Raw genomic sequence first — 23,930 nt, 5'->3', positions numbered from 1 at the left:
GAGACAATATTCTCAAATTAAAAGATTGGAGGCTTGGACCGAGAAACAGTATTCCTTACATCACAACTTAACAAGAGGAGAGTATTATTTCTCACAGCTGCTTGTCTCTGAATATATTTTCTTGGGAGAACAGCAAGCATACTCATGCTATACAGACAAGTACAAGCATATGTGTAAAGGGTGTATGTTCAAAGTGACAATAACACAAATTAAACAGTGAATCTGGCAATGTCTCACCCTGTATTGCTACCTACTTGTTGTGGTACACATGTGGCACTAGTAAGCACTGTGGTACTCACGGGTGAGACTGCTGCAAATGTACCCAAAGCACATTGTGAAAAGAGACCAGTAGGAGTTAAAGTAGGGGCCTAAAAGCATACCACATCTAAAAATGGTATACATACAAAAATGGAGGTTCAATCTACCTTTCGGAGTCCCTTCACTTCCAGCAGGGGAGCAGATGGAGCGTACAGGAAAGGAGGCGTTTCTCATAGCAGGGTCACTGTCCTGTGAAAACACAGGTTGAAAAATGTGCTGTTAATACAGATCCAGGTACAATCGAATGAAGGAAAAATAATTTGGAGGCAGAAATATATGTCGGGTTATAAAAACTTCTGTTGGCAAGGACTCACATCATTTCCAAGTCTCTGGACAATGCTGATGTACTCATCGTTGGAGCAATGCCTCGCATTATGGTTGGAGTTACCCGACACTTGACAGGAGACCTTGTTGTCATGGATGTTTCTCATGCCACCAGGAACTATTGGGCTGGATACGGATACTGCAATACAAAAAACAACTTATGCACCGATTTATTTTTATTTGGAATAATCTGCATTGATTAATTTTTCTCAATAATAACAAGAACATGCATTATGAAATTGAATACACATTTCAGTTTTGGATTTTAACAGCCAGGGATGGTTTCACATATCATTCAGCAAGGGATGAGGATAAAAGATGATTCACTAAGAACAAATCTTATTAAAACCACTTTTCCTTGAGCCTTGAGGTGTTTTAAGACTACAGATACTGAAAATGGTGACAATCCTCTTGAGGTTCTCTTTAGAGAGGAGAATGGAGACTCACCTTGCTGGATCTGTTGGTGCTGAGGGTAGCTGGGTGGGTGGCTGTACATGTAGCCTGCGGGGCTCTGTGGTGCATACGGGCTGGGCACTGGGCTGTTCTGCTGGGGCATGTACCTGGTACCAGAACCTGCCTGAGGTTGAACATATCGGCTGTCGAGTAAGGGCAGAACTGGTCAGTATACAGACTGGAAATGGAACCAGGTTTTTCTGCATATTTTAATTCCTTTAATCACATTAGATGGAGTTAAAATTGTATGCTGTTTGCCACTTACCTATCTAACCCAAATAAAAAGGAAGCTGTAACAGTACCTGGGAGGGCTCGGAGTTATAGTGGTTTGCTGGTAGTTTGACGCCGGACTTCCATGCATTGAATTCTGAGGCATCTTGTATGGTGATATCATTGGCTGTTGCATTAAACCTAAAGCATAAAACAAAGACTGTCAACAAATCACGGGTTTAAAATGTTGACTTCAAATGACATGGCAATTCAAGCTCACATTTGTCATGCTATCTGACTAGAACTTTAATAAGTTAGATTAAACTAATACATCAATAAAAAATTCAAAAGTTTGAACCAAATGTAAAAAAAAGTACACTTTTTCCAGCAAGGAACCAACAAACTATCAAACATTAATAAAATCAAAAAATAAGAAATAAAAATCAAACAAAACATAAATAAAAGAAGACGTATGTTCTTTTGAACTTTATATTCATCATAGAATCTGGAATAAAATGCATATTTTCCATAAAAATATTAAGCAAAACATCTGTTTTCAACTGTGTTTGATGAAATAAATACAAGCCTTAGTGAGCGTAAGAGACTATTTTTAGACAAAAACTTGCCGATCCCAAACTTTTGAACAATAGTGAATGCCCAGAGCCAAGATGTAAAATGATTATATTATAGCAGTTTCATACATCTAAAATTATAATTAATATTATCACTACTTAACACTAACTACAGTCTGGAAAATAAAAAAAAAAATGGGATTTCTAATCCAGGGAGCTCTAACAGAGATCACAGAATAAAAGCATGCCCAGACTAAACAGCTTTATTTCTGTAGTTTCTCCTTACCGCCCTGAACCCCATATCGGGTGGGCGTACTTTTCTCCCTGAAGAGATTGGGGTTTCTGGATAGCACCGTCTGCAGCAGTAGAGGCACATCTCCTTCTGGGTCATCACTGCCCAAGTTGTCCTTCAGCTCTCTGCATGTAAAACCACAAAGATGGAATCAGATTCACAGATATTTTACATATCATGTAAGATAAACACATTTGTCGAGGATGTACTGAAGGAAGGAGGCAGAGGTGAGATACCCACATGTGCTCGGTGGACACCTGGTTGAGGCTGTGCGCCAGCTGAGACACAAGAGTGTCGTCCCGCCGGGACAGCAGACAGCTGACCTCCTCGGCGATCCTCCCATTATACAGCAGGCTCTTAGTGGTGGTGACAGGTAGAGGGGAAGGGAGAGGCAGCTGATTTAACACTGAGAAATAAACACACACAAAAATTTTTTTATTCCTTATCACAACAGGAGGCGTGAAATATTTCACTCATTTCTTCAGGACTTCCTGTTTGGATCCAGTCACAAAAAAATGATTGCCTGTACAAATCAAGTCTAAGCCCTATCAATTTGAAAGATATAAACAGACACTGAATCAACATCTTCCATAGCCAATCAATAGAGCACATTCTTCAGTATATACCATCTGGATGAATATTTACACTTTTGAAGGTACACCGAGTTATTTTCACACCCAAAGAGAAATCAATAGTATTTTCGATAGATTTTTTTTTTTATTCTACATAAGGATGGTCTCCCTCTTATGGTGGCCAACACTGAACACTATGAACTCCGTCCTGATAACACTCCTATTATCTAATAATTTCAGTTATAAGAGTTATAAGTCATAATTATTAAATAATTAACATTACATTTCTAAAAGCATCTTTAAGAGACACAGCATGCAATGCATAAATAATCTGTTAAGGAAGGTTTGTTATACAAGTTCAGGTACCAAGCACTTGTGCAACTTACGGTCAGTGAGGCTTGCGATCCCAGCGAGAGTGGTGATAGGAACATGAGGCATATCCCCATTCATGCTGAAGAAGGGCAGGGAGCTCGCGTTGATGCACAGGTCGCTCAGTGTCGCTGCTCACTGATCCACCTTTACATCTTTTGCTGCAGGAGAAAGAAAAGGACAAAGTGACAATCATCAGGTTCAGTACTATGAGCACTTTCTTTTCTGACATATAGAAACAATAGCACAGTACTACAATTAAAACACCTTTAGAAATGTTTCATTCAAATGCTTTAATGCTACAAAAATATAGACGAAGAAAGCAAGGAAACCAGAAAACACTACAAATCAAGTTATTATAGTTCTGATGTCACTAGTTTTATTTTAACTTCTCGTCAGTTTAATTTTAATTGTTCATAAAAGATTTGTATTGTATTTGCATCTTTGACTGTAAAATAACTAGCTTTAGTTTAATTAGTTTGATTCTGCATGCTACAATTCAGAAAAAAAACACTTTTATTCATCAAGGATGCATTCATTTGATCAAAAGTGATAATCTTATGCAACATTTACATTTTGCTGTCCTTTTGAACCTTATATTCATGAAAGAATTCTGTTTCTACAAAAATATTAAGCAGCACAACTGTTTTCAACATTGATAATCAAAATAAATGTTTTTGAGAAGCAAATCAGCATATTAGAATGATTTCTGAAGGGTCATGTGACACTGAAAATTCAGCTTTGCCATTACAGGAATATTAAAATTGAAAAGAGTTATTTTAATTTGTAATAATATTAAATAATATTACTGCTTGTACTATATTATTGATCAAATATATGCAGACTTTGTGAGTATAAGACTACTTTAAAAAACATTACATCCAGACATTTGAATGGTAGTGTATATTTTTTCACAACTAGTTTCACCTCCATAATAGTGATGAAAATTTAGCAAAATTTTTCCTCATAACATGATCACTAGTTCAACATAACTCATTGTTTTAATAAACATGACACTGATGGCTAGCACTGACATCTGGAAATCTGGAATTTAAAATGTGGAAATATCAAAGGAGGTAACTATCTATAAAAGAAAAATTGGAGCCATAAATCAAAAACCTTAATTTTAAACTTACCATATGCATTATGCACAGAACAAAAGAGGCACCAAGCAAGGGCAGAACTACATGCGCATCTGCTCATCAAATGGGCTTTATTTTGAAGTTGCCCCTCCCCCCATGCGTCTATAACTGCCTGCACTCCTCTAGGAGGGTTTCCCATCAAGCAGTGGGACAGGCTGCAGGAGACACAGTCCTGTTGAAACAGAAAGGTCTTCCCCAGACGGTTGCAACAAATTTGGAAGAACAGAGTTTGGCTTCAGCTGCATTCAACTGCTCGAGAGCCAATCATTTCCTCTAGAAAACCACCAGAGTCTCAGTGAGACTCCAACATCAATTCCAAAACATAAAAGACATGCCGCTGCCTGTGGATACCCCGCGTTTTACTGCTATAAGAGCAACTGGAAGTAGCAGAATGGAGGAAACATTCTGATAATACAACTAAAAAGGAAAAAATTACTTGAGATGAATTGCAAAAAAAACCCAAAAACAAATATTATTAATGTGCACAAATGTTTTGCAATCGAAAAAGAATTAATGAATATTATTATTTACATTTAGAGATAGATTTGTAGAATCTGCAATATTAGTTAATGTCTTGAAATGAACCTTGAGCATTCGAGAACATCAGGTACGGTTTTATACAGCCTAAACATTACATCTAAGAACTTGCAGAATAATCCACTAATTCTACAGGTGGTTCTAGCAGGCGGTAATCTCTAATTGAGGGACACAATCACATCATATTTAGACCATATTTACACAACAACAAATAAAAAAGGCCCCATACTTTGTGTAACACAAATTCAAATGTGCATTAGGAGACAGAGCATCATAAACAGTCTTTGGACTAAATAGGCTGCTATATAAACCCTCAAACTTGGGCCGCTGTATATAAACAGTTCCTGATCAGTTCTCTCTCGCTCTCTATCTCTATGTATATACATATAGTTTGGGTGGCTCATCATGGTGCCTTACTGATGGACTAGACAACAGTGAAGACTAGGAAAAGTGCTCTCTCTTATTACACGAACATTTATCCAAGTAAAATGAAAGACAACAGGAAAAAATACAAAGCAAAAGCATCAAATTATGGTGAACTGGCAAGTCATTTAAAAACACGAAATTTCAGCTCAGGACAAGCTTTATCATGTCTGTTAATTAATTAAAGGTAAATATATTAATATAGGTTTCCTATGTGAAATCTCATTCCCAGATTACAGCCACAGTTCAGTGTTTCTCCAGCACCAGCTGCTCCGATAAAACACCACAGCAATTAAAAACTACAAAAAAGACAAAAACAATTCAAAACACAGACAGCTGTAATCCCTTCTCTGAATCTACCGTTATAAAGCCAGAATCTTGTCAACAGACAGAGAACTTTAAATTTACTTTTGGTTTTTGATTTCTGCATGTTTTGGATAAGAACTACTAAAGCTAACTGAATCCTTGCAGCATTTCATTCATTCATTCATTCATTCATTCTTTGCTGTCATAAATCTGTCAAACCCAAACTGCATTTTTAAATCAATAAAGCCTCAATATTCTGTTTCAAAATATAGAAAATAAATTCATCTTCTATAAAAATAACAGTTTGGGTATGAGTAACTGAAGGTTTTGTTTATAAGAGACTGATAATTGTATTATGTTCTTTATAAACATGTATTACTGTCATATTACTGTGTTCAGAGCTTGAGCATTACAATCGTTGTGTATGATATTACTAATCTCACCATGACTTTAATTAATTCATATTAACCTTCACAAACCTTTATATTCAGAGATAACTGACAGTAAACGATCATCAAACTCGTTTCATACATGCCTTAGTAAATGAAAAGTATATTGAGCTGCAGGTAAAGCCCTTCAGATTCCAATCATTCATTCATATTCCCTTCACACAGCCAGCTAGTTATGAATATTTGGATAATAATTCTGCCAAAACCCTGACTGATTGATATCTGATTATAGATTTTCTTTGATTAATTATTAAAGGCCAGTATTATTCAATACGAGTTCATTCTTTGCTCATAACTTTGACAGTTTCTCAAAGGTTTGCTCTAATTAGATATTGTGGAACTCATTAATCAAACTATTCTGATGTCTCATAAGTTCAGCTTTAAGAGGGGAGTATTGTTTATTCTGATGGACACTTAATCAGGTTTACTCTAATCTAGATGGTTATGATATTATTTACTGAGCTAAATGGTAAATAAGACGTGCGTTTTGTTTATTCTGACAGACGGCTAATGAGAATTTCTTTATAAGTTTTGCTCGAATAAGAGAGTATGGTTTATTCTGATTTCTAGTTAAGAAGGATTGTTCTGTTATGATTCGGTGCACTCTGACAGATGCTGAAAACGGTTTTAACACTAAAAGCACAGCACTGTTTACTCTGATGGAAGGTGAATGAGGTTTACTCTGAGAGGACAGTATTGTTTACTCTGGTCTGCGGAGCTGCAGGCCTGTATGACTCTTATCTTCGGGCTACAGGTTCGGCTGCACACCTGCATCTCCAGATGTGCCCCCTGGACCGGTTGAGTCCTTTTAAACGGCCCGTTTTGGCCTTTGCGTTCGCGAACCATCCGAACCGCGGATTCGCCCGCGGGCCCGCACCGAGCTAACGCGTATGCTAACACTGAGCAAGGGCTGTACAACACCGATAACCTTTCGGAAAGTCCGAAGCACGTCCCACCCCGCCACCGGGCTACTGTGCTTTCCCGCTCGGAACCAGCGAAAACGGGTCCGGCGCATTTACCTGAGGCTCTGTTGTTGAAAGGTGAAGGTGGAGGGGTTCGGGCTCGCTGTGTCCCTCTCACAACAATAATCCGGGTCGCACCGCTTCCTCTCACTGCAAACATGAAGACGGACGGGCGACGGTCATTCTTCGCGCAGGCGTCCGCGGAAGCTCGCACTTTACTCCGGACGACGGCAGAAAGGATTCGGTGCCGTAAGGCTCCTGGGCGCTCATAAAAGAATCCACACAGACTCTCTCTCTCGCAGAACAAAATGCCGACCGGAAGCACTGCTGCAGGAATGACTCCCTCCACCGGCGCCGAACCAACCAGCAGCGACCCGCCGACTTCCGCTGCCTGCTCTCCTTCTTCCATCCGCTGCTTCCCATCATCTTCTCTATCATCCTCCACTCTGCTTTCCTCCTGTCTTCTTCTCTACTCATTCACGCTTTTGCTTTCTAATAGTACAGTAATTCAATCGTCTGAGGTGTGTGTTCATTAAATGTGTATAAATAACGTGATGGCTTAAAAGGAAAATACACGTTTTCATTTAAGAGAAACTACTACAGCAAAACCATTGTTTTTTTTTTCACACACTGGTCAATTTTGGGGTTTTGGGCTATTTTGCGTCCATAACAATCTGAGTAGTGGAAAGCAAACATCTAAAATACACATTTAAGTGTTTTCTTTTATTAATTTGTAGTTTAATTAATTTTATTAATGTAGATTTAATTTTTTTGCTCATGCATTGAGCCCATTTTATGTAAATGTTTACATTTCTGTTCTGGAAATGTATGCAATTTAGTGCTTTTTAATTGGATCATGCATAATTTGCGTATTTAAATATAACATTTCAGAAAACTTGTAATTTAATGTATTGCTATTAATCAACTGGGGATATGGAGATATCTATTAGTTAAAAAAATTAACCCTACTCACCTGTCATGTCTTGCGTTGACTTGTAAAATTACTATCAGAAAATTGATTGACATATTAAAATCTTATTATTATTTTTATTTTTAAATGAACGTAGATATTACACGATATGAATATTCAACCAAGGTCTATTTTGTTCATGCATCTGGATAGGAGCTCTATTGCGCCCTCTCATGGTGCTAAACTAATAATGGCTGTTATTTTAGGCATAATAGGGGACAGCTGTCACACTGTAACTTCGGTACAGACACTTACGTTAAACTCGTGACTATTAAACATTTGCACCTGGAAAAACTATACAGTTCACTGAAGATCTGTTGACCTTTTGTGATAACGTGCCCTTACATCAAAACTTTCACAATGAAACCTGCAATTAAATTATATTTACTTGGCTTTTTAGCCAAATTTAAACAGCAAAACGAGTATTAAACAGTTAAACTGGAAAAAAAGGCAGTGAACAAAAATAGAAAGCCACTGGCCAACAATTGGCATAAACTGTTTGCATTTGTGTCTTGAGGACAGAATTCTCAAATAATGTTCTAATTTTAAACTTCTTTATTTTTAAAGAAAGATAAAGAAAATAAAGCAAATATGTAAAATATAGAATATTAAAATAAAGAAAGAAAAAGAAAAGAAAGAAAACTTGTTCTTTAAGCTGTCATTACAGTGACATGCACACTTTTTCCTAAACTTTAGCAAATATGTTCTTTTATTAACAATGCGGTGCATAATGCATTTAGTCAATTTTAATAGTTGGCTCTTATTGTAATAGAGCTTTTGTCGTCTGAAGAAAGCCATTGTCCACTAGATGGCAGCATATGTTCATTAATAATTATCCAACAGGCTAGAAGTTTGTTTCTTATGGACTTAGTTTATTGATCAATTTTCATTTGTAGAAACTGTTTATGCACGCTTTTCTTGCCATCTTTAATAAATATATGTGAATATACGAATCATATCCCACATTCTATTCATCAATTCTCCAATATCAAAGCAGTTTCTTAAAAACTATAATCTATAATTAAACAAAAATCCCCACACAATGCTTCGCCACTCTCCATTTTATTCAAAACTATATTTAACACACAACATCCTTATGCTCTTTATTCTATAATTCTAATCACCCATTTTGCTTTTTATGGACTTGACAGGAAATATACAGCAACCTGGAAAAAAATCTAAGCATTTTAAAAAAAGGCAAACAAATTTAAGATCACAGTTTCCAACTTGTGTCTATAGCATGTTTTAAATTTTTTTGCAGTTTTTATAATGACTCAGTTCTGCATATCATTGCAACCATTGAACTGGGGACATTCAGTCCATTTTCTTACAATTAATAATCAGTAGCAGCTATATATTATTTCTATTTATCATTAATGTTAGCAAATGGCAATAAAAGGGTCAGTGGATGAACTGTAGCAGAATACAAAACAATAAAAAAAATCTCATAAACTCATAAGTATATGTGTGTCCATTTAGGATTAGTTGTGCGGAGCTGCTGAGAAAACTCAAATATCTGCTGTAATAGCTGCTGAAACACTCATAAAAGTCTTCTCATACATAAAGATGTGTAAAGTAGCTTTCAAAGCACAAATTTTCTCTTGATATTTACAGTCTGATATTTTATCCTCCACTTTTAGATGATCACTTCATATGCGGAGCCCAAAAGTTTTTAATCTTGCAATCCTGCCCATGTTACTCAACTTGAGTCATGAATAATTTACTGATATTCATTTCTGCTTACAATCAGTCCTGTGTACATTCATGGCTCTGTTCGTTTTAACACTCTTGAGGTTTAAATCTTGCTGCTCCTATTATAGCCTGTGTGACGAATGCTGGTCACCAACATACCAATTCCTTCCACATAGATTCCCATTTCAGCTAATTATTAAAATAATGAAAAAGCAATACAAAAAAATTATTTTGATGTATTTTTGTCAAGGTAATACTCTCCTGCCAAATCAAATTAACAATTGGTATGACCTGGAGACAAAGCAGATAAGGAGATAAAGCACAAGAACAAAATTACAGTAAAAGGTCAAAAGAAATTTGAAAATGAAATATTAAAAAACAAAACAAAATATACAGTACATACACAATGGCCCCACAAAAATTTGGACACTTAAGCAACACTTCAAAAATGTATGAATTTTTCTGCATGGGTAACAAAATATCAACCCGAATCGCATCTGGAAGGTTTTCTCAAAACTAACTTCACTTTTTTAATCATTTTTGTGAATGCATGTAGTCTAGTTCATATCCCTAATTACTAACATTATTCAAAATATGACAACCAGAAAGTGTCCAAATACTTTTTGTTTTGCTTAAATAGCATGCATGTAGATTTCTTTCATATAAATGCCATTCAGTTAGATATTTGCTAATTAAAAGCAATTCTTACAATTCTGAACAGTGTATTTTAAGTGTTCAAATATTTTTGGGCCACTGTACATATACAAACGCAAGCATGCAAAAAATACTTGGTTGGGTGTTGCATATGAAGCCTCTACATCTTAGTTTCGCTGTCTGGCGGTTTCTCATTCTCGTACTCGTTCTCCTGAGGGATGATCTGATAAGGTTTCTTCACTTCATTTTCCTCCAGGACTGAGCTCCCCAACTCCACATCGCTGTTCTGAAGTTCATCTTTGGACAGGAACTCTATGATCCCAGCTCCTATAGAGTCTCCCAGGACGTTAGTTGTTGTGCGAAGTCGATCACTTTAAGTGCAAGGGAAAAGTGAAGAAAAGAGGAAATTAAGAATCTATTTACTGAGACAGTAAAAATCGACGCTGCTTGTTTAGTTGTCAAAAAGTTTCCTACTTTCATCTCAGTTTTCATCCTAGTTTAAAAAGAGGCTCTTTTAGCTGTGTAACTTGCTATCTGGGATCTATCTGGAATGATTAATTTGGCCAACCTAATTACGTTTCTATGTTAAAACCAATTGAATTACACGAAATTCACGAAAAAAAAATGGAGCAAGTCTCATGGGAACACATCAAAGTGTGTCACCTGGGTTGATAATGGGAAAAAAAATGAAGGGAGTCCCAAATAAGAGGGAAGATGTAGTGCCAAACGCAGTCATTTTAATAAAAGATGCTATTTGGTTATGACTTATTTCGTAAAATACTCTGATTTTATATTGTTATTTGCTTGTAAACCAAATCAAATCAAGATTCTATAAATGGAATCACTCACAGGAACCAATCAACTGCAATGATGAGGCTGATGTCATCAGTTGGGAGTCCGACAGAGGTCAGCACAATCACCATGGTGACCAGACCAGCCTGAGGGATTCCGGCCGCCCCAATACTTGCAGCAGTGGCTGTGATGCTGTATTATTAAAGAGAATATTAATCATACCCAGAAACTTCATGCAGTTTTCTTAATAAATTATTTATATTTCAAAATAACCCACCTGATGGTTATGATCTGCCCAAAGTTCATTTCCATGTTGTTAACCTGAGCAATAAAGATGGCTGCCAGGGCTTCATACAGCGCTGTTCCATCCATGTTGATTGTTGCTCCAACAGGCAGCACGAATCGAGTCACTCGTTTGTCGACTTTGTTATTCTCCTCAAGGCATTTGAAGGTAACCGGAAGAGTGGCTGAGCTGGGAGATAAAAAAAAAAATATGAAAAAGTGAAATGAGAGCAAATTATTCCTGATTTCGGCAGCTTGACATTGTCCGACTAACCTGGAAGAAGTGCCGAGAGCCGTGATGAGGGCCTGCAGCAAACCCGTGATGAAGATGAAGGGGTTTTTCCGTGTGATGACGAAGTACAAAGTCGGTAGAATGATCATGCCATGTATCATGAGGCCAATTATTACTGTAATCGTATACATGCCGAGCTGACCGCCCATTTCAGTGATGTCATCCATCTCCACGATTTTTCCAGCAATCAGAAAGAGGATACCAATTGGTGCATACCTGGGAATAAGATATGATGTGTAAAGATACATTTACCTCCATTCAGGTTTGTTACCTCTGTTCTATTTTAAACTAGACTATCAAACAGCAGGGATCTGCATACAGAAGCATCACTTGTTGATAAGGTTTCCCAAAATGTCAATGAGTTGAACAGGGCACATTTCTGTCCAAACAAACAGGAGATTAATCTATTTTTATAGTAAGGTGAAATTATAATGAGGCATTTCTGTGATGAATTATGTTGAATGTCTTTTTCTAAGTAATGAAAATGTAGTTGATCTTGATTTTTGCTATTCTAGACAAAACAAGTTCTCTTCACAAATGTAATTCCAATAAAAAAATAACAATGGATTGTAATAAATATTTATTATGGTTTTGAAATTATAATGGTTAATATTTACATATGTTTACACTATTATTCAAACGTTTAAGGTATGTAAGATTTTTTTAATGTTTTTGAAAGAAGAGCTCACCAAGATTCCATTTATCTGATAAAAATACAGTAATATTGTGAAATATTTTTACATTTTAAAAATAACCATTTTCTATTTAAGCAGCCATTTCTCCAGTCTTCAGTGTCACATGATCCTGCAGAAATCATTGTACTATGGTGCTCAAGAAACATTTCTTATTATTATCATTGTTGAAAACATATGTTCTGCTTAATATTTTTGGGAAAACCACGATACATTTCTTTTCTGGATACTATTTTTCAATATGAGATTTTGCATCAATTGCAAGTGTTAAATTGAGCTAAACTGTTTAAATTGCTATTGTTTAGGAAACACTTGATGTTAGGCTCAAAATTGGAATTGGTTTTTAAAAACTGTTTTTTTTTTGCTGTTTTTTTTCTGTTTGTGTGTCTGGAATCACTCACCACATAATAATAGCAACAAGTCGCATGATGGCCTCATTGAGGGAGTCGAAGAAGTCTCTGAGAGCCTGTCCCTGTTCCTTCATATTCCCAATGATCAAGCCGAAGCACATTGAAAACACCACCAGCCCGAGGGCATTAACCCCGTTGGTGGTGCCTGGGAGAGGGATCACTTCCTCTTGGGCAATCTCCTGGGTGGTGTTAGTTAGGTTGAATATCGACTCGTTCACGATCATCTTCACGTGAATGATCCTCTTGCTATATTGGGTCTTAAACTACAGGAGGAAGAAGAGAAGAACGGAAGTAGTTTTAAAAATTAGCAAGAATCTGGTCAATTTGAAATGGCAAAATCCAGTTCGTGTTATTCTGATGTAGGGATTTGGATTGCTAGAAACATTCTACAGAAAGACTCTTTTCAGTATTTCTGAAATATGTTTTATGTATATCTGGTTGACTACAGGGTGTCCCTGCGGAGTGTGTCCGGACAGACTGTGAGCCACTGTCAGACTCATTTCTGTCCCATTATATCGACTGTGGCACCATTACAGCTCTGCCAAAGCTCTCAGCTGGTCCAAACACAGCTGTGGGTTGAACTCAAGCCAGACTCTCCAAATGCTAAATGGAAAATATCTATTCCTTACACGCTAAGCTGGGCCAGCAGGAGGAAAAATGAAATGTTGTCAAGACTTGTGAGCAGTATTGGTATGATTATAAATTCAAGGCCTCCCAGAAAAACATTTTGGATCCAAGAGTGATAAATTATAAGTTTTTGGCCTTTGAAATGTCAACAAGTCTCATCAAATCTAATGATAAATTGATTTCCCGATGAACAAGGAAACAAATTAGAATTTCACCCCAAACTGCTCCTGAACTTCTTAACCCTCAAAATATTATATAGCATATCTATAAGAGTCCATCCATATGAATATGAGTCTTTAATATTCAATATTTTTTTTTGTAATTAAATATTGGCAATTAATTGGTTAAAAATTAAGGAATGACTTTGAATAACTCAATAAAACAGCCCTTTTTAACTTCTGCTATGGTGCACCACACATTTTTGTACATTTTATGCCCAATAATAAATTATTTCCATTTTATATAACATTGATTGTGTTTTTATCCTTTTTTATTTTTTTAATTTAATTTAATTTTTTTTGCAAAGAAACAACATTGTGTGACAGTGAAATTAGCCAGATTTAAATTAAATTAAATTAAATTAAATTAAATTAAATTAAATTAAATTAAATTAAATTAAATTAAATTAAATTAAATTAAATTAAATTAAATTAAATTAAATTTAATTTAATTTAATTTAATTTAATTTAATTTTTGAAATAAAGATTTTAGCCAATTTAATCCTTTTTTACCATTGCTTTTATAATGTGTGCAACGGAGAGATGGTATTTAATAAATCTTTATGATCTAGGATGGTATTGAAAAAAAAAAAATAGGATCAAGTGAAAAACATTCTCACCTGTTGAGTGCAGGCCTGAACCAGATTAGGAGGAAACATGTTTCTGCAAAAGAGTGTATATAATGAATAATGTCTCTGGTTCATTTCAGTATTTTGGAGTAACGGATGGACTACACCAGTCCATTACCTGATGAGGTCAAGGAAGGCATCAGCTGGGCTGACCTGCTCGATCTTCTGCTGTTTGGTGAATTCATCCTTTGAGCCTTTGCCCGGGTGGATAATCAGAACCATAATGATGCCGATAAACACTGCGATGAAAGTGGTGGTCATATAGTATATAACAGCACGCATGCCCATCTTTCCAGAGGCGTGACTGTCCAATGCTGACATGCCTAGGCAGAATTCACAGACAGAGAATTTTTTTCTATGAGAATGAAACAAATACACAATTCCATGTACCATCCTTGCTGAAAAGATCAGGTCTTGTAACAGTATTTTGATACAAATGTCTCACCAGAAATTGTACAAACATGAAGATTTGTGTTGGTGAATAATGAAAAGATCCGTGATTTAATCTTCATGTAGCTAAAAAGCACTATATCGTTTGACTTTAAAAGTCTAGTCTCTTAGGATGAATTTCAATCATTGTTGAAGTCAACTGAGCAAGAAGAATTTGACTTGCCAGAACAAATTAAGGTTTGAATTTTGAACGAGTCAGGGGCCTTTCTGCAGCCCTGATCCCCAGAGCAGAAAGAGAAAGTAGCCATTGTTTGGTCCTCTCGTCCTACTGGGGGCCCAAACTTCAGCATCTTGTAAAGTTCCGTCTCTCACTTCACAATTTCCTCTGTTCATACTCTGTCTCTCTCGACCATACTTCTCTCTCTTGATCAGCATTCGTTCTCTTTCTCTCAGACAGGCCTGGGAAATTCCTCCACCTGCCTGTGTTTCTGCAGTCATGCACCCTCTCTATGTCTCCACAGCAACTGCAAACAGTCTCCCAATGCACTTGTATCAAACTAAAGTAATGACTCATGTTGTGCAGTTACAAAGAAGCGAATAAACAAAACACCCCCCTCACACCCAAGTGTGCCACAATTACCGAATAAAATGCCCAACAAATATTAATAATATTAATAATTTAATTTAAATATTTCAATTTAATTAAATAATAACATCTGAATAATAATAATAATAATAATAATAATAATAATAATAATAATAATAATAATAATAATAATTATTATTATTATTATTATTACTTAGTGAAAGTGACGTGACATTCAGCCAAGTATGGTGACCCATACTCAGAATTAGTGCTCTGCATTTAACCCATCCGAAGTGCACACACACAGAGCAGTGAACACACACACACACTGTGAACACACACCCCGGAGCAGTGGGCAGCCATTTTATGCTGCGGCGCCCGGGGAGCAGTTGGGGGGTTCGATGCCTTGCTCAAGGGCACCTAAGTCGTGGTATTGAAGGTGGAGAGAGAACTGTACATGCACTCCCCCCCACCCACAATTCCTGCCGGCCCGAGACTCGAACTCACAACCCTTCGATTGGGTATAAAAAAAACTATTTTCAAGCAATATCTCAAATTAAATTATTATTACTACTAACCAATCAGAGTTTGCATAGGTATATTTAAAACACGAGTTTGAAGGAAGTGCTCTCATTCCTTTATTTGTGTGAAGTGAAGCAGCAGGGGTGGGTGGGGCTGAACTCGTCTTTACAACCTCTGCCTCATTCTCACTGCCACTTTTAATAGAAGCACAAAGAGGTCACTGTCTACAAACCTGTAAATGGAGCCCAGCGTAATGCTATGCTTCACAGAGGCACAGTTGTGACACCTGTTTCCTTGAAAGTTGCTATTCATTTTGATTGAGATCTGAAGAAAAATCATGGTGACTTCATTGCTGTTCTATCAACTTTATGTAAGGTCTTTTTGCGTCACTAACTGTCTTATAAATATACATTGACTTTAATTCTGTGCCCTTTAATTCTTGAGCTGCTTGTTTTTTGTGTTGGCATTAATTGGCAACTAATTTCCTTCCTTTCATCCTTCCTTTCATCAATTTTCTCTTGCACATCCTATAGAATTATTTCAGCCGTGCACTCCCACAATTCCAAATTCACGCCACTCTCACGTTCTCATCCTATTAATGTCTTTGTTCTACTATGTCCTCACATCACTGTTTTGTCTTTTCCTTATCGTAAAATATTTGCTGCATTTCTGGCTAAAAAAATAAATACAAAAATATCATACCTGTAATCAAACTTGAGACTAGAAGGGGAAGCACTAACATCTGCAGCATACGCATCAATAGTTCACCAGGAAAGGAAAAATACTTCACTTCTCTGTATGACATCTTGTATGACCTCAGAGCAAAACCCATCAAGGATACCTGAAAAAAAAAAAAAAAAATAAAATATAAAAAAAATCTTAAAAAATGTCAGATCTTTTGAAATCCTTTTTTGGCATAAATCAAAAGGCATCCCTTGTCAAAAGGCTTTTTTAGCTTTACAGCAAACTGGGGGTAGATTGGTAGGTTGTACAATAGATCTGTGCCCTCGACCAAGACATTAACTTCAGGTTAGATGATTTCTTTAGATGGTTAAAACACACATTCATACTTGAAAACTTCCTGAGTAAATGTAATTTCAATAAACCAGGTGCACTGACCAAAGACCACGGCTGCAATGGTGAGGAGCACAAAAGCATTTTTTCTCAGAAAGGTCTTCACGTCATCTTTAGTGATGTCCTCCACTTTCTTCCTTGCCTTTAGGGATCGCAGGTGAATTCCCTCTCGGATCTGCTGTACGCGATTGCGCGACCGCGCCTTCTCCCCAGTGCTTTTGGTCATGCTGGCGGTGTCACACTCAGATCAAGCTAGCTGGGCTGAACCGGTGACCCAAAAGAGACCCTACACAAGAGGATGAGATAATGAAACAAACTCTAGCACACCCACTGATCTAAATCCTAAATCTTTGAGTTAAAATGGGAAAGACAGCAAAAATGACTGGAAAACCAAAATGCAACCTAAATATGCAGTATAGTGAAATTAATTGGAATTAACTTAATTGTAATTATATTTAAAAAATATATGATATATGCAATTAAATTCCATGTAAATGAAAGTTTATTACTGAAATAAACACACACACACACACACACACACACACACACACACACACACACACACACACACACACACACACTTATATATATAATTCACTACATGATATTTACTAAATATCATGTTTATATTAATATAAACTGTATAATATATACTATATAATATTTACTAAATACATGATATTTACTAAATATCATCTCACTAAATAAATAAATGACAATATATATTTTCAATTTTGACACACACACACAATTTAAATATATATGATCCGCAATTATATTATGTAAATTAAATCTTTTTATTACTGAAATAAAAGTATATATAAATATACAATTACATTTTATATGCAATTAACTTACTTATGATATATGCAATTACATTTTATATGCAATTAAATTATAAATGATATATGCAATTACATTACATGTAAATGTAAGCTTTTTTATTCTACAAATGAATATTAAATTCATAAGACCTATAGCTAGTTGATATTGTAGCTTGTAGCTGAGGTTCATCAATTCAGTGTGAAGCACACAAATCTTTCTGTTCTCTTTAAAAGCTCTTTTTTAAATGAAATACATAGGCCTTTTTTAGCTACAGACATCTTAATGTCTAACTCATTACCAGGCAAATGGGAAAAAAAAAAAAAAAACCTATATAGCTACAAGTAGCTGAGAGAGGGAGAGCTGCTTACCTGCTTCCAGTAAGTTTTCTTGTGCTGAGAGATGCCCTGAGTGATCAGAGTTAGCCAGTCTGTGCTGGGAATTTAATAACCTTCCACCAGTAAGAAGCTCCTGATACTCAGGATCTCAGAAGGGGAGGAGCTTGCTAACTCTAAATAGGAGATGCTCAAGACACTTCAAAGGGGGGCCCAATGGTGGTACATGATGGAATGGCAGGAAGGTTGTTGCTTGATTCTCACATTAAAATATATGGACCTGTTAGAATGCACAGTCGTTTAAAAATAGTTCATTTTCAAAGGCTAATTAACAAAATCTAATTGCTAATTTTGTACAAATACTTTCTTTGAAGGCACACGTGAGGTCAGTCTCAATCGTGTTTCAGTGAGATTCAATGCTAAGTGATCAGAACTCACATCATGTTTCACATTTAATCCTGAGAGACGATTTCAATGGCTGAGAAGAGTGAGGAATATGCCACCCACCGCAGCCCTCTGCTCTCAGCAGGTCCTTGGACTGTTCAGATGACACTCGTGATGGGACTTCCTGTTCCACACACTCACCTCTCCCACAGGCCAGACAAACAGAATTTTCCTCCTTCAGTGTGTTTTTTTATTATTATTATTATTGCTGAAATCTGGAACATACAGAAAATATCCATACAACACATAATATCAACAACAATATCAGTAGCAGAAGACACATCAGCAAACATAAGAATGCAATAAATAAATAATAATAATACAATAAATAGAATAATAATAGGAAAGCCATTATATTGCATACAAATAATCACACAAAGAGTCCAAAAGCAGAGCAAATTCTAACAGTCCATATAGTTTTTGTATGCAGAGATGTAGAGATCACATTCAAGTAATTTTCCATTTCTTTTAAGAAGACGGAAAGGGAAGGTTTACAGCTTAAAAATGCATTTATGGATGTAAAATTTGCTTTAGAATTTGTTTCTTATTAATGATAAAACAGATATTAAAACAGAGGTTTTTTTTAGATTAACTGAGGAGCTTGGCAAAATGTTACCCTTGACAAAAAAACAAATATCATTACAAAACTTCTTAAAGCCTATGCTTAGAGAACCTGCCTCCTTCAGTGTGTGAACCGTTCTGTCCTATGGGGTGATGTCACCCCATGTAATTTACATATTGAGTGATTTAAACCAATTAAAGGTTTTATTCATTGTGCACACATCAAATTTAGCAATAATGTATGACAGGTGACAAAATGTTTGGATATATTTTATTCTATTGGATATCATAACAAATATAACAATAGGGCAATAAATAAAATAAAAATATAAATATTTTAGACACCAAATTTCCTTAAAAATATTATTCTATTTTATTTTGATTTTATTTGGTTTGAAAATAAATATAAAAATAGTGTGACAAATATTAAAAAAAAAAATCTCACACTTTTCCATAAAAATATTTTTATTTTATTTTATATAAAAATAAGGTCTATACGATTTTTTGTTTTTGAAAGAAGTCTCTTATGCTCTCCAAGGCTGCATTTAATCAAAAATACAGTTAAAACAGTAATATTGTAAAATATAATGAAAATAAGTGTTGTCTATTTGAATATATTTTAAAATGTAAAATATTCCTGTGATGGCAAAGTTGAATTTTCAGCATCGTTACTCCAGTGTCAGTGATCCCTCAGAAATCATTCTAATATGCTGATTTGGTGCTTAATAATCATATTTTTATTATTATCACGAAAACCATTGTGCTGCTTAATATTTTTGTGGAAACTGTGATAGCCTACTTTTTTTCAGGTTTTTTAATGTAAAGAAAGTCCATAAGAACAGCATTTATTTGAAACGTAAATATTTTGCAACATTATAAATGTTAAATTAATTTAATGCATCTTTGATAAATAAAAGCATTCATTTCTATATAAAAGAAATTTTATTGACCCCAAACTTTTTGAATGGTAGTGTAGTTGTTTTCGCAACATTAGCAATATTGTGTATTTTAGCAGGTCTGGAATGTTGAGTTGACCAATCAGCATCCAGGTTTGAAACTATCTGTATTATGATGCCATTTTTATTTGATAGCTCCATAATCCAGAGGCATATGAAGGTTTTTCATGTATCTACAGATGATCTCTCCAGGCCTGAGTTCATGTGAATGAAGTTATGATGTAGGTCTCTGTCCTTTCTCAGAATAAGTTGGTCCTCTTCACTGGGTTCCTGGAATGTCTCTGCTTTTGTCCGGCCTCTGTGAGAGTAATCATAAACAGTGCTCGCCCTGAATGTGTAATTTGGACCAAGTAACCCCCCTCATCCTCATCACCCACCCGTTCCCTCTCTCTTCCCGGCAAACAAAAGAGATGAAGCACAAAAGATGCTTTCAGCCTTTCTGCTTACAGTTTTGAGGGAGAGCATTTGAAGACTCGTAGAAGCAGGGCAGTTGGGTGAGTGCACCGGTTTCCCAGAACTTGAGTCTGAGAGTTTAGATGGAGTAGAATAGAGCCCCAGTGCCTGAAGCTATCCGTTTTATAGTCCATTTGAAACAGCTGAACTCTGTCAAAACATCTGATATCACTTGATTCATGCACATTTTCTCCTGACGTTCAACCATCAGGCGAGTAACTTTAAAGAACGTATCGGGCATATTTCAGTTCTAAAGTATTATTATTATTATAAATATTTTAATAAGATTTTATAAATAAATAAGTTTTATTAAATTAACATTTCTTGGAGATCCTACATGTCTACACTTTGTTCCAAATTGTATTTATACATTTTATTTAAATAAATACAAATATTTTATTTCATAAATGTTATTTTAATTAATTTATTTGTATTTAATTAAATTATTTTTCTATTTTTATTTATTTGAATAAAATGCATTTAATAAATTTTTAATACAATTATTTTTATTTTATAAATGTAATTTCTTTTAAAAAATATATAAAAAATATATATATTTTCCTTTTGTTTCAAAAGTATCTGTTAAAATTATTTTAAAATGCTAAATTAAAAAAATAAAAAACTATTGACATTTTGTAAAAGTACAGTATGCGGTTCTATATTCATCTGAAAGTCTACATGAGGGACGTGTGAGACCTAGGGTCTTTACTCAGAAGAAAAAACATCTCAGTTTGTTCTCCATTCAGCTCTCTAGGAGAAACAAAAAAAATCTCTAAATGTTTTTTTTTAATGTATTTTAAACACCATTTTATTGATCAAAGTTGGCTATAATCTACAGCTGACATAAGATAAAAGTGCCAGGATGACAGAAAGAAGGGTTTTCCAGCATCTGAGAGGCTTTTAGAGACCCACTGTGATGAGCAAACTCAGTGTGTCTGCCGGCATCTATGGCTTATCACCCAGCAACCATTGAAGCCATTAGCAGAGATTCTGCTCATTCACCATGCATTCAGCAGGTCCACAGGGATGCCGCTTTGTGCAAAGAGGCTCTTTGCCCTCACAAAACAGAAAAAACACGAGATAATCAAAACGGAAGCAGGAAGAGAATAATCCATATATGTCACTGTGTCTTTATTTATGAGAGTTTTATGTAAAATACTTGCTCAAAGAGTTGGTTCTGTGGTAGACTGTTTACGGTTTTACACTAACCACGTCATTTAATTTGGATATAATAATTTTGCACTATTATTTCTTGAAAACAAAATAGATAAATTAAATATAACTACATTAAAATGCATATAAATATAAATTTGAATAGATTCGAGAAACATTATTTTATAAATGTTTTTATTTTATTTTAATTTAATAAAAGACGTCTTTCCTCTACTATCTGCGGCCAGTAAATCTGGATATGTCATTTTGCTTAATATTTTATTCTCCTGAGAAACTAGATTTATTAAATAGATTCAAATGAATATTGTTTTTTTAAATTAAATGTAATAATTTAATAATTAATTTGAATGTTTTTAATAAATGTTTTTAAAATTTTAATTTTAATACAATTAAAAAAAAAAGGTTTTTTTTTCCCTAACCATAACCCCATCTGAGGCCAGTTAATACCCGAATACACATAAAAATAAATCACTTTGCATAATACTTTATTCTCCTGAGAAGAAACTAGATATATAATATGAATACATTTAAATGTTTATTTATTTATACATTTTAAGACAAATATTTTATTTTATTTGAATTTATTTTATTTTAAAAATTAATTAAATTAGCACTTTCTTTTCTTGGAGCTCCTGCGGTTCATTCAAAGAGTGCAGAAGGGAATTTCCACGCCTGTGACAGCCTACTGGTGAACTTGAGTGGACATTTCCCTCTTCACATGACCTCACGATGAACTCATTGTGACCCTGAGCAATCACTTCCCAATAACCATATTCACAAAACCATGCCTGTGTCCCAATGTGCACACTATCCATCCTAAATTCTATCTGGGACGCAGGAATAGTTATTCAAGGACAGAAATTTACTCTGAAAGCATTGAGCTGCCTGTTTGGTTGAAGGGCGTTTGAAGGAACGGAATCAAAAGAAAACAAAAGACACTTCCCAGTTCACACACTGGGGACTGGTTCATCTTATGGAGCAGCCAGTCACAAAAGGAACTAAAGAGTTAACGGCACTAATATGGAGCAGATCCACCTTAATGAGGTCAAATTTGCTCAAGAAGGATTTTCCATTCTGAAGGTTCTCTCAAAGTTATGAGCAAACATTCTTTCAGTTACATTAATAGAATGTTCGTTCAGACTTAAAACGTTATTTATACATCGTTCTGAACGTTTTAGAATTCCGTTTTTTAAACGTTAGGCCTACCTTTTTCAGGACGTTCAGAGAACATAAATGATGTCTACAAAATTATAAAACTGGACATTTTCGTAATAAAAATAAAATAAAACGTATGTTACATTAGCTCTGAAAAGTTTTATATTAAAGTTTAAAGCTCTTAAGTATGGAAGCTCGTTTCCGCCACACATAATAATAAAAAAAAAAAGGTAGGCCTACCTGCGATTTTTTTAAATCTCACCATTCCTCTCGCAATTGAATAATAATAAAAAAAAATAATTAAAAGATAATTGCGACTTTTATCTCACAATTTACATCTCTCAATTCAGTAGGAAAAAAACATTGTCATATTTTTCATTCCGAAGCAGAAACAGGCTACATGATAAAAAGACAGCTTGACTGCATAAACCTGAGCTCTGGATTTATGTACTTGACAAACGTTTAAAATAAACCGGAGGTTATTAGCCTATCTTCAATAGAAAAGACCGTGACACATAAAGCCAGAAGAAAATGGCCCATAAATTTACATGTAATCGCAAAGCCTTAAAACCAAAACAAGTGGGCTTTTTTAAAAGGGCCAAATTCCGAGAGTTCTCACCCGAGGCATTATATCTGTTCCCCTCCCATCCCCCTCATGCTCTATTCTCCATCCCTAACTCTCATTCTTCTCAAAAGTTTGGATATGTGCGGACTGTTAACATGCAGAGAGGAGCAGCATTAGTATTCCGCTCAGACTCGGCCGTAATGAGATCCGAGCGAGTAAATCCTCTTTCACAGCTGGTCTCCATGTCAGCAGATCTCATAATAAAAGTTATGTACGTTAACAAAAGCACACGGTCTGATCAAAACGTCGATTCCTGGCGAAAGATGCGAGAAATGTGACAACGTCAGGTGTCGCCTGGTTCTAATTTCGGTGTTGCCATGGCGACGCCACTTGCTTAAAGGGGACATGACACACACAGTTAAGATACGATTTAGGGGAAAGTCTCCAAGTTCAACTTACAGGAACTGTTTTGAAGTGAATGCCAGAAACGGAGAATTAAACACTAAGAATTAAAGCTGAAAGTACATACAAAGTACATACACACACACACACACAGATATATATATATATATATATATATATATATATATATATATATATATATATATATATATATGGTATATTCTTTTAATATATATTTTAAAACTAGACACGTTTTCAATACGCAAAAAGTAATATTGCACTTAAAATGCATGGATTTCCGTTCC

At 35.3% G+C, this 23,930-nt stretch overlaps 2 protein-coding genes across 6 annotated transcripts in view; both read right to left on the bottom strand.

Moving 5' to 3' along the window:
* Positions 1 to 7,337, bottom strand: part of LOC109080400 (nipped-B-like protein B) — a 28,914-nt gene extending 21,577 nt beyond the window's left edge. Inside the window, exons 1-9 of one of the 4 annotated variants that reach the window (XM_042765334.1) lie at positions 6,987 to 7,337; positions 4,247 to 4,424; positions 3,128 to 3,271; positions 2,410 to 2,575; positions 2,164 to 2,294; positions 1,398 to 1,506; positions 1,090 to 1,238; positions 633 to 781; positions 426 to 507 (exon numbers count right to left, since the gene is read on the bottom strand). In XM_042765334.1, coding sequence (XP_042621268.1) covers positions 426 to 507; positions 633 to 781; positions 1,090 to 1,238; positions 1,398 to 1,506; positions 2,164 to 2,294; positions 2,410 to 2,575; positions 3,128 to 3,191 — 850 coding nt within the window. In that variant the 5' untranslated portion in view covers positions 3,192 to 3,271; positions 4,247 to 4,424; positions 6,987 to 7,337. The remainder of the gene's footprint in view (positions 1 to 425; positions 508 to 632; positions 782 to 1,089; positions 1,239 to 1,397; positions 1,507 to 2,163; positions 2,295 to 2,409; positions 2,576 to 3,127; positions 3,272 to 4,246; positions 4,425 to 6,986) is intronic. The other 3 variants (XM_042765336.1, XM_042765333.1, XM_042765337.1) reach the window with 3 other exon arrangements.
* Positions 7,338 to 8,945: 1,608 nt separating this feature from the next.
* On the bottom strand, positions 8,946 to 18,174 carry LOC109085655 (excitatory amino acid transporter 1-like). Of its 2 annotated transcripts, XM_042765332.1 has the most exons (10): positions 17,953 to 18,151; positions 16,805 to 17,045; positions 16,388 to 16,526; positions 14,306 to 14,510; positions 14,179 to 14,221; positions 12,705 to 12,976; positions 11,594 to 11,827; positions 11,315 to 11,509; positions 11,095 to 11,229; positions 8,946 to 10,616 (listed from the first exon to the last, which is right to left on the bottom strand). In XM_042765332.1, exons 2-10 carry the CDS (start codon positions 16,841 to 16,843, stop codon positions 10,406 to 10,408), a joined length of 1,473 nt encoding a protein of 490 aa, XP_042621266.1. In that variant the 5' UTR covers positions 16,844 to 17,045; positions 17,953 to 18,151; the 3' UTR covers positions 8,946 to 10,405. The 2 variants fall into 2 exon arrangements, with proteins under 2 accessions (XP_042621266.1, XP_042621265.1); XM_042765331.1 differs by having other exon boundaries at positions 11,315 to 11,827; positions 17,953 to 18,174.
* Positions 18,175 to 23,930: the final 5,756 nt, after the last annotated feature.

Source organism: Cyprinus carpio, chromosome A10, assembly GCF_018340385.1.
Source record: "Cyprinus carpio isolate SPL01 chromosome A10, ASM1834038v1, whole genome shotgun sequence".
In the NCBI taxonomy this organism is placed as follows: domain Eukaryota; kingdom Metazoa; phylum Chordata; class Actinopteri; order Cypriniformes; family Cyprinidae; genus Cyprinus; species Cyprinus carpio.
Note: the sequence above shows the minus strand (reverse complement) of the source record. Positions and strands in the feature narration are given on the sequence as shown.

Coding starts and splice junctions, on each gene's coding strand:
- LOC109085655 (XM_042765331.1), bottom strand. CDS start 16,843: ATGCTTTTGTGCTCCTCACCATTGCAGCCGTGGTCTTTG. Junction 14,511..16,387: donor AGTCTCAAGTTTGATTACAG/GTATGATATTTT, acceptor AATTCTGCCTAG/GCATGTCAGCATTGGACAGT. Junction 11,230..11,314: donor GGGCAGATCATAACCATCAG/GTGGGTTATTTT, acceptor TTAATAATACAG/CATCACAGCCACTGCTGCAA.